Source organism: Dipteris shenzhenensis, chromosome 2 (genome assembly GCF_047967505.1).
Source record: "Dipteris shenzhenensis isolate YYH24624 ecotype China chromosome 2, Dip_SZ_1.0, whole genome shotgun sequence".
In the NCBI taxonomy this organism is placed as follows: domain Eukaryota; kingdom Viridiplantae; phylum Streptophyta; class Polypodiopsida; order Gleicheniales; family Dipteridaceae; genus Dipteris; species Dipteris shenzhenensis.
This window is the reverse complement of record NC_141597.1, coordinates 61,106,058-61,116,958: the sequence shown is the minus strand read 5'-3', so window position 1 is coordinate 61,116,958 and position 10,901 is coordinate 61,106,058. Positions and strand designations below refer to the sequence as shown.

The 10,901-nt window shown below is 39.3% G+C and overlaps 1 protein-coding gene across 1 annotated transcript; it reads left to right on the top strand.

Moving 5' to 3' along the window:
* The first annotated feature begins 4,183 nt into the window (after positions 1–4,183).
* LOC147905092 (17.4 kDa class I heat shock protein-like) lies at positions 4,184–5,025 on the top strand. Its single transcript, XM_087396791.1, has 2 exons — positions 4,184–4,394; positions 4,686–5,025. The coding sequence occupies exons 1-2, from the start codon at positions 4,184–4,186 to the stop codon at positions 5,021–5,023; spliced, it is 549 nt and encodes a 182-aa protein (XP_087252917.1). The 3' UTR covers positions 5,024–5,025.
* Positions 5,026–10,901: the final 5,876 nt, after the last annotated feature.

The window sequence follows — 10,901 nt, the reverse complement described above, 5'->3', positions numbered from 1 at the left end:
CATCAAAATATACTCTTGTATTTAAGTAACATGATAGTCCATAGAGAAATGTATGTAGCTTGGCATGGCTTATTAGTTATGCTAGTGTAGGTTTCTAGCATAAGGAATTGAATGACTTACATTTGTACTTGCCACATTCTTAGAAATATGTTACACTTTCTATGATAGTTGAAAGTTTTAGTGCAACCATACAAGCATACAAGTTCCTTTTGTACAGTCAAACATCTCTAGACATCTACCAATGACATAAGGTCAACGTGTAGTCAAATGTTTAAGGTCCGCTCAATTAAACCTTTTAGTAATCCTTATCACTAATCATGCCACGGATGACAAACAAAATTATCCATAGTCAACCATTCGTATTTCCCAAAATAAATGTCCCATATCAGATTTAAAGCTCCCCTAATGATTCCTAAACTGCCATATTTAATCCCAAAAACATTTGAAAAATGCCAAAGGGAGTCTTAAGCTCCACAAGGACAATCATTATAGGATTTACATGTCTCTCTCTAAGAGAGAGAGAGAGAGAGAGATGACATGCTAAAAGGTATAATATGCTAAAATTTATTGCTAGCATTTTTCAAAGATATGCAACCAACTTGACACCATATGAAATGATTTTTTTAAAAAGAAGGTAAATTATTGTACAGTAAAGTGTTATGTCTTGTACCAAGTATACTCTTCCATCATGCTAGTATAAAAGAAATCTAGCACAAAATAGTGGCCATTCATTGGCAATTGAAAGTATATCTTCCCCATTAGCTAAGAGCAACCTTTATTAGCTCATGCAAAATTTAATTCATGATGTGAGAGGAAGGAGAAATTCACTAAAAACTTGCCATTCAAAGGGGGCTAATCCACACCCCTATTTTCCACCTAAAGATAATATATATTGGTTAAAATTTTATGTGGCACCTATTAATGCCATGAGAATGTACATAAGAGACATAAGACTATCAACATACATACAACAACCCATGAAATTGCTAAAATATACATGTGGCAACCAATGATAGTGGTATTTATTAGTAAATGAAAGTAGCATATATCTACTAGCTAAAAGTAGCTATTAACTTCTACAAACGAACTAACAACAATGCCAAAGATTATAAAAACATTGAACACTTGCCATTAGAATGAGTGTAATCAAGATTTGTGTATTTTGATTCTAAAAACGATACACACATTCTGGTAGTCTAGTCAAACAATCTTCAAAATATCATACATCCATAGATTTCAGAGAAGCACAAAAAATTAATAACTTGTCAAACACAAAGGCAACACATATATAGTAGACAAAAGCAACATCCAAAAACACAAAAGTATCGCAAGCACATCAGACAATAGGGTGCAAACTGACATGAAATAGGTCAATGCAAGCTGTAAAATTGATTTCCAAATTCCACTTTGTAAGATGCTTTTTGAATTAGAAAAATAACCTATAAACTATTTGGAATCACGATACTAACCACTATAAACTATTTAGCATTATGAAATGCTTTTTGAGTCCATGTCCACAACTAAGGCATGGGAAAGCTTCCAACAATCAATAGACAATCACAAAATTTCAAATCAACCATAACATATTCAACATGAACCACAAAGAATTTCAACTCACTATTCTTCTTTGTTTTACTCTCTCATAGTAGGAAGAATTCCAACAATCTCACTATCTCCTCCTCTCCATATGTCATACAACACATTCATGCCATAGCCTTTTCTTGAAAAACCAAATACCTTAGCTATGGACAATGAAAATTTAGTAAAGAAAAGTATCAAATTATTTATCTCTTGAGATGGGCTACATCAGACATGAGCTTGGTAGTCACTCAGATGACCTGATGTTGCTGCCTCAAATGGTCCCAGCATCTTTGAGACCATAGCTCGAGTTCCTCATTTTGACGGCACTACTTGAATGGGTGTATCTCCTGGCCTAATCCAACGCTAGCTACTCAATGAGGATGCGTTTTTCCTAGAGTTTTCTCTCCCTCTGCATTCATTGTAAAAGTATCTTCCATTACAATTTGGATATTGTATGTCGGTTCCATGGCTTTCAACATCCTCCTTGTACCTTGACTGGGTTTATCAACATTTCTATCTCGCATCTTTTCTCTAGCTTTCTTGCAACCCATGACAAATTGCATCACACCATATGCTACCTTATTTCAATTCATGTAAATATGTTCAAATACTCGGGCTTGCATTTGATCTCGCAAATTCAAGTTGCAATGGCCTGAATATCTTCATCGCTCAATCCTACCATATGTTCAATTGCTAATTGCCCAATAAGCATTCAACTGGGCTATCTCTATCTCTTGTGTTGCCATGACAAATCGACGCATAGTGATCTAAGGCATGCAACAATCATTATGTAAGCGGTAAAACTACTTTAAAATTAAACACAAGAATTACACATGCAATGCTAATGTCAATTAAGCCACTTTCAAATGATATGCAACACAATTGACTATCATGATGCAAAATAATTTTCATATAACAAAATACTAAAGACGTTTTGGTTTCTAAAATAATGCAACGTTAATGTTAATTAAGCCGCATCCCACTAGACAATCAACTATGATAATGAGAAGTATTTTTAATGTATTAGAAATCTTCATAAAGTCACTATCTAGTATCAAGCTATGACAGTGGTAGAGGCTAGTTTAGGAAACATGTAAGAGCATCACATAACCAAGATGCTCTAGATCAGCTTTGCCAATCACATATCTGGTTGGGGAAGGTTATTATTGGGACGAACCGATCGAAAAAAGCGGGCCATCATCCAAATAAAACCTGGCTCTACTTACACCTACATATATAAATAATAAATGAAAAAATATGTTATATCACTAGATCAAAGAGGTGGGATTCTGATTGGTGAAAGCGAGCCATCACCCGGCTTCGATCTGATTTATCACAAATGAACACATCCGTCAAGGTGAGGTGATTTCGACTAGTCAAAGCGGGCCATGTCTTGGCCCGACTGACACACAAACATGCATCTCTCTCTCTCTCTCTCTCTCTCTCTCTCAAGTGAACACATCAGACAAGACGAGACGATTCCGATCAGCAGAAGTGGGCCATCTCCTGACCCAATTAATACACAAACATGCAACTCTCTCTCTCTCTCTCTCTCTCTCTCTCTCTCTCTCTCTCTCTCTCTCTCTCTCTCTCTCGCATCCTATAGTCAACTAGGGCGAGGTGATTTCGACCTCATTCTGACTCGTCGAAGCGGGCCATCACCTAGCCCAACTTACACACGCAAAAAGAGCAAGAAAAGGTGAAAAACTCACCAAAACGTAAAGAGGGAAAATGATAGCGACGTAGGATTTTGGCAACGAATGACGAAAAATCAAGAAGGGGGCTCTTTATAACTTTTATGCAAAATAACCGCGTCATAAATCGAGTTAATGGGTGTTATCTAGACAAAACCCAAATGTGACACGTGGGATTCAATGCGTCATACTAATTTATTGTGCAGTGTTTAGGATACCATGTCGTAGTTCTATTTATAGTGCAATAAGTTCGCAGATATACCGTGCGGTATTTGGCCAATCAAATGGTCACTTCGAAAAGTACGTATTATATTTTAAAGAATGTACTTTTTAAATCCCAAAAAAGAAAAAAAAGAATGAGATAGAAAAGGACAATAGAGGGGAAAAAATAAAAGGAGGAGAGAAATAAATGGGAGACGGAACAAAAAGACAGAACATGTAATTGTTAAATTTTTCTTATATATTTAAATTAAATAGTGATTGTTTTTTCTTAATTCTTTTTATTTATTTGATTTATTAAGTTAGAAAAAAGCAATATTTGATTTATATTTCCTTGTTTTTAACCACTCCGAGTGCAAAATTCTAGTGTGAGTAAATGAACTTTATATGTGGAAAGGATAGTGCCACAAATTGCCACAAATTAAAGTTTTGATGTGACAATCCTCGTACAATCAAAGAACATAATGCAATCTTCTTTCGCAAAATAGTTGCTTTCTCGGATCTAATTTGATGCATGATCATGATGCGAGGGATAGCCAAGGAGCGCGTCGAGTGGCTTCCAAAAGCCCATGCCCTTACTAACTGCATGCTGCCCTCTAGAAACCACCCTGTATAGTCACCACCTCTCGTCTTGAATAACCAGCCTTCAGTCGGAGCACTAGCCGCTCATCGACCCTCGCTCGGTCGTCATGGCCCTCAGCCCTTTCTTTGGTGGCCGCTCGTCCTCTCTCTGGGACCCTTTCGCCACCTCTTTCTGGGATCCCACGAGTACCATGCGCATCTTCGAATTCGACACAGATCCCATTTTCTCCTTCGCTAAGGATGTCCAGGCCGTCGTGAACACTCGAGCCGATTGGAGAGAGACTGACGACGCGCACATCATCACGGTGGATCTCCCCGGTAGAACCAAATTTCTGTATTGGTCTGTTTCAGCTGATTTTTTGTGTTTCGATCCTGATCAGTTATGCGCGTTGTGTACTCATCTAAACTTTTCGAACCAATGAAACTAAAGACGGGAGTTTAGATTCTAAGCTGTCCAGTCGTTGTTAACAATTTCATTACGAAACTCCTTCAGTGATTGTTTTAACTTCCCATAAATGCACCTGCACGCCTCCTCAGACGCGAGTTTCATCAAAGAATCATGGTGTTTCCTAAGGGGGCTCACAACTGTGTGGCGCGACTGTGCTCCAGGTCTCTCTAAAGAGGACGTGAAAGTCGAGCTGGAGGACGGAAACATATTGAAAATAAGCGGTGAACGCCGGAAAGAGGACGTGAAGGAGGCTGACAGGTGGCATAAGGTGGAACGAGCCACTGGCAGGTTCATGAGGCTGTTCCGCTTGCCAGATAACGCCGATGTGGAGAATATAAACGCCAAATTGGAGAATGGGGTCTTGGTTGTGCACATACCCAAAAAGAGAGAAGCAAAGGGAGCGGAACCCAGAGCCATTGACATAGGCGAAGCGGGAGGTCAATCAGTACCATCCCCACTTGAGGGTCACACTGAGACGGAGACGGAGACGGAGACGTAGACGCAGACGCAGACGCAGACACGGGTGTAAACTCCCGACGTGAGTTTGTTAGAAAAGACAAGGTGACAATATATATACGTACGTCGTGTGTTTATTTTGTATGACAAAATGTATAAACAAACATAGGCCCAGTGTTTTTTGTAAGGGAAAGTTTCAGAAAGCTTATGGGTGTGATTCATGTTTGGCCACGTAGACAATACTTCGATTTAACTGCAACGAGATTGTATTCTAAGGAGTAATTACACTCTCTCTCAATTTATGCTTTCTTGGAGAGTCCAGGAGTGAAGCTTACATCATCCTCAACATAATAAATCGCTAAATGCTCAAACACTTTTATAGTTAGGATGAGGGAGAAGCTATTTTAGGTAGCGCTTACATCTTGCAAATTGAAACGTCCTCAGCTTAGAAGCTCAGTCCCCGCAATTCTTGACTTGGACATGAAGTTGCTCTTGTTAATTCGGTGATTTTGTTGTGCTAGATATGTTTCAGCTTACTTTCACTCTACTTTGGTGAGTCACCTTTTTCATGCAACTGGCTCTATTATTTTCACGAGTAACATACCACAAGTTTGAGACCCCACTTCGCTGGGTCTCGAGGTGCGATCTTAAAATGTCTTGAATTTCAAAAAAAATTTGAAATTCAAGTTTCAAGACCCCCTCACTACTTGGCTTGGCTATATGCTCGGTGTTATCAAAGGACAACATTCACACGAAATCCCCCCTCCCCTCCCTCCCCTTCTCTCTCTCTCTCTCTCTCTCTCTCTCTATACACACTTTTTTTTTTTTGTGAGCACTCTTTTTTATACACACACACAAACTTAGGAGGCATGACATGTGTACACACAATTTAGGAGTCTCTCTCTCTCTCTCTCTCTCTCTCTCTCTCTCTCTCTCTCTCTCTCTCTACACACACACACACAAACAAACTTAGGAGGCATCAACATGTACACACACAATTTAGGAGGTGCACGCGTGCACTAAAGTTCTTAGGCTCACTCTCCCCTTCGGCTATTACATGGCAACTCTTTCCTAATAAAAGAAGTAAAAAAAGACGTGTTTTTTACGTGGCCTTAATTATGTGACACTGTGAATGTTTCCTTTTTAGCTTTTCTTTTCAAACATGTGTGCGTGCGTGTGTGTGTGTCGCGATGTTTATGTGTCTCTCTCGCGATGCTTCTATTCTGCTCCTTGTAGCGCCACATCTCAGCACTCTACTATTCACAGTGGCTATCTATTGTTGCTCTACGTGTTTGCTTCAGTCCCGCCTTGTCAAACCTCCTCTGACTAGGGGGGTTGTCCCACGCTAGGGAATCTAGAGTGCATATGATTGTCTTGTCAACCTCATGCTCCATGTCAATCTTGTGATTTGTAGCCTTCAATGGACTTCATGGCCTTCTAAAGATTCATATGAAATAAATATAAAAGAACGAACGATCCAAGGGTGGCCGCTTTTGTTTTATCTACCATCACATTTTATTGATTGCAAGTTGGCTTTGAAACCGAATGTATGTAGAAGACTGGACTATCTTCCACATCCTCTTGTGTTTTCTTTGGTCTCTGCCCTAAGCTGTGGCTTTGGTGGTGGTATTTCTTATTGAAGCTAGAAAGGGGAGATGATGACTATCAATTTTGGTTTGAGTTTTTCCTATAGAAGGGTCTTACCAGTGAACGTTCGGATAGGAGGTTAGAACCTTTAGTTCAAGATAAAGAAGGGCATTATCTAGTGCAAATATTGGTAGAGAACAACAAACTACTAATGCAACCAACATTAATTTGTAAATGAAGAGTGTAAACCTAAGTAGCGAAAGAGGCTTATACGATGTGCTGAGGATTCTAGAGCACACAACACGTGTGGAAGTAGGAACCATAAGTAGATTCGTGCTCCCTGCCACACCATTGAAAAGACATTGGTCTCTAAGATATAAGGCTAGCCAGAAAAGTTGCCAAGAATTTGAAGTCGAGTTCATCATGAGTGGCACTCTTAATGGATAGCTTCAAGAAAGAGCGAGGATATGCCTTGATTTAGTATGTATCAAAGCTCTCAGAGAAGTAGCGGCCTGAGGTGAGGGTGTGAGTTGGATTCTTGCAAGTCATGATGTTGAGAGCTTGGAGGATTGCTACGAAGGAATGTTGTAGGGAGGAAAGGATGAGGATAGAAACAAACTTGATGTCGATGAAGAATTCTTGTTGCTGCTACCATGAGCAATCTGGCTATGGTAATGCTAATGATTAGGGCAGAGCACCTGCAGTATACATGATGTGTTGCTGTGATCGCAGATAAGATCCCTCATACATTAGGCAACCTCACTCCCCTCCAATATCTTGATTTTTTCTAGCAAACTCTTATGGTGCTCCATCCTCCATCCTCTGTCCTCTATCTAGATAAAGTGGCGAAAATAAGCTGTAAACATACTCGATCAATTTGAAGCTTTGAAAACATCGGCCAACCTTGTATTACTTCAACTTATAACATGTTTACGCCTAAACAATGAGTCAATGACCACACTAACACACGTATTTGTTGCATAATGCAACTGGAGCCATAGGAGTATGACACTTTCTACCACATGAGTATGACACTTTCTACCATATGGTTAGTTGCTCCAAGCTTACCTCAACTCTTGTTTTGGTGGTGTGTTCTCTAGAAAGAGTCTCCACCAATGCAACCTGAAGGAGAGATGAAGTGAGGGGAAATTGCAGAGAGAGATGGGGGGTGGGAGAGAGAGAGTATTTGATTCACCCAAGCCTCATTGTGCATGTCCCTTTATGGTGTTATTTTGAGGGAAGGCGACTTCCATAGGGCCCTGTCCGATTTCGGATTGCTACATCGCCCTTCAAAGCACCCCACCTAAGTGCTCTCCCCTTTTAAAAAACCACTTAAAAGAGCATTTGAAGGTCACATTCCGTATATGCATTAATCACACAAGTATTTTGAAGGACGGACTTGGCTCAAAAGATAGTACTTAAGGGACAGTCATGCATACCCCCTCCATACCCCTTGATTCATTGATCATAACATTTGCTTGGTTCAGGGGCAATTCGAATCATCACAATCACACAAACTAAGTAATCACAAATATACCTCGCATTCTTATTGGTGTGGAAATCGCTCCAATAATATTGAATTACCGACTGAGATTAGGTACATCATGTTCCCCCTAAATCTAAAAGACTCTACCATGCTTTTCAAATATGATAAAATTATTATGCAAGTATAAAGCCATTCTTGACCTAGAACAACATCTTTTTATTGAGTTACATGATTTGGAAGCCTAAAGCATCTTGATAGCCATAAATATCCACCTCTCCACCATGTATCAAGGTGTCCCAAACTTTCTTATCACTATTGTTTGCAAGAGAGACTACATAGGCTACTATGGAGGGCTAACCTTTTAGCACTAATCCATGGCAAAAATGGCATGCATGAATTTGGAATTCAAATTCAAAGCTATCTTGTGCATTTAGATGCATGTGCTCTCAACTTATGTGGAGGCCATATGCCTATTTCCAAGCTTCCTAAACAAGTATTTGCTTACAGTTACTATACATGCTCATGATTCCTCATGCAATGTGCTTGTTTGTAGCCAAAGGAAACCGATGGATGAATGTGAATTGGTATAGTAGACAATGCATTCGTTGCTCAAAGTTCTTGAATACACAAGTGTTCAATTTATTGTATCAACTTTGAGCAAGGCAATTACAAATGGCATGAACCAAACTCCACACACCCACCTCTTACAAACTCACACCCTCAATTCGTTTTCTCAACCATTTGTGGCAATGCACAACACACACGACTACCAATGTTAACACACACTACTAGCAATGTCAACACCTACTAAACAGTCCCAAACTCACAACTCAACTCTGAAACTCAAAACAACAATTTTATTTTAACAAGTCACAATTAGAACCCTTCTTTACAATGGACTACTACTTATATATATATAGTCCTTGTCCTTGATGCTTGTCATGCACTCCACGTTAGCATCTTGCTCTCATGTTGCCCTTCCACTGCAATGGGAAAGTCTCCTAATACTTGGGCTCCACTTTTACCAACCTTCATGGCATATTTCTTTGGGTGATTCCTTGAAGTATCTTCCATTCAGTGCGATGCTTCCTCGTGATTCGCCCTCATTATCAATTAACCTAGATGACTCGTATATTGGTGAATGGGTCACGTCTTTTGTCATTTGCTTCATTTAGTGCTTCACCTTGTTGGACCCCTTAGTTTTGGGGGTTCAACACTCTTTCCTTATCAAAGACACATTGGTCAAGCTAGCATGGCATGCATGCACCGTACTGTATACCAAACGACTCCAAGAAGGGATCAATTCCTATGTTCTTGATGCCGGTTTGGTTCATACTTGAACTACCTTGACACAATGGTTTAAAAGATTTGGTCCACTTTGTGTTACTCAAATCCTCTTCACATAAAACTCTGGAGTTCCTCTCTCATGCATATATAAAACATTTCTTAGAAGGCAAATATCCAACATTTCTCACAACTCCCACTTCGGGCTACATATATTCTTTGGGTAGGTCAAAGATGCGAGGCCTATGTATGGGTCATTAAAGAGCCAACCCAACTAACAGAGGGCCCCAAGCAATAAGCCCACCTACATCGCAACTAGGTATCCCAAAAAACAAATCCAACACAATCCCTAGTCATTAGCAATACGAGCTAGCTAGCCAAAGCAAACAGAGGCCCTGGACAATGCTCAAGTCTTGATCTAGGTGGCGTACAAGTGAGATCAAGTGAAACAATTATATGATTAGACCTATGGAACACTTCATTGAATCAACCAAGTTTGCTATTCCAACTACTAATAGAGTAAGATTGAGCAAGCCCGAGGGTTACCAACCCCACAGTCTATTGACTTAAGGAATCTCAATTATGAGGGTTATCTACACCTGAGGATATTAAATGTTGTAATACAAACTTCATCTATGGCATTTCAATGACAAACCCCTACATGCAAGTCCTTGGTATATGCAAGTCCTTTCTATGTGTAAATCCTTTCTATATGCAAATGATCAAAGTAGTGATAAGAACTACTCATCTAGAAGAATGACTTGCTCAAGAGAGGATTCAAAAGCTAGGTACAACTAATCCTCAACAACCATTTTTTGAGCTTTACAAAGGGAATTCTCCCTTTTTTGCAATCAAATCAAATAGCATCTATTTCAAATTCTTTATTGTTCTTTTAACTATTTTATAATCTTCTCATTTGATAATGTTGAAGATGTTGTGTAAATAATCAATGTGCATTATGATCGTTCATCATTATATGTCTATTGTGAGAATCCAACAATGAACTCTTGTGAGTTTCTCTCATTGAAAGTCTAAGAAGGCAATCAATGTGAGACATTAAAGGATAGGACTTGTAAGAGTCCCAACATTAGCTTGGCCCTTCTACCTTGCTCATCACGTCGACACTTAAGAGTGTCAAGGCTCATTCCAAGTTCTTTTTTTTCTTATTTTCTTGTTGGGATTCTTACACAATTGCTCGATTAGAGAGTAGTGGTCAAAAATAACTTTTCCACACTTAGACTTTAGAGAATATTATTTCGATTATACTATGCTCATGTGGTAGTTGACCTTTGACAGGCTCAACCTTAGGTGGGATTGACATAAACAAATATAGGCTACTGAACTAGCCTAATATAGGTAAGATGCTTGGAAGGGGAAGCCAGAGACATGGAATCTGAGGAGGAAACAATGAGGGAAGGCCTTGGTAAGACTTATTTAAAATAAATTCGTAGCCCTAGAACCACCTTTGAGTCGCACTCATTAATTATTAGAATTTTTTAATTCTTTTAAGGGGACGAACCTGCTATCTTGCAATACATGATGAATCATAAATTTACTATATGCC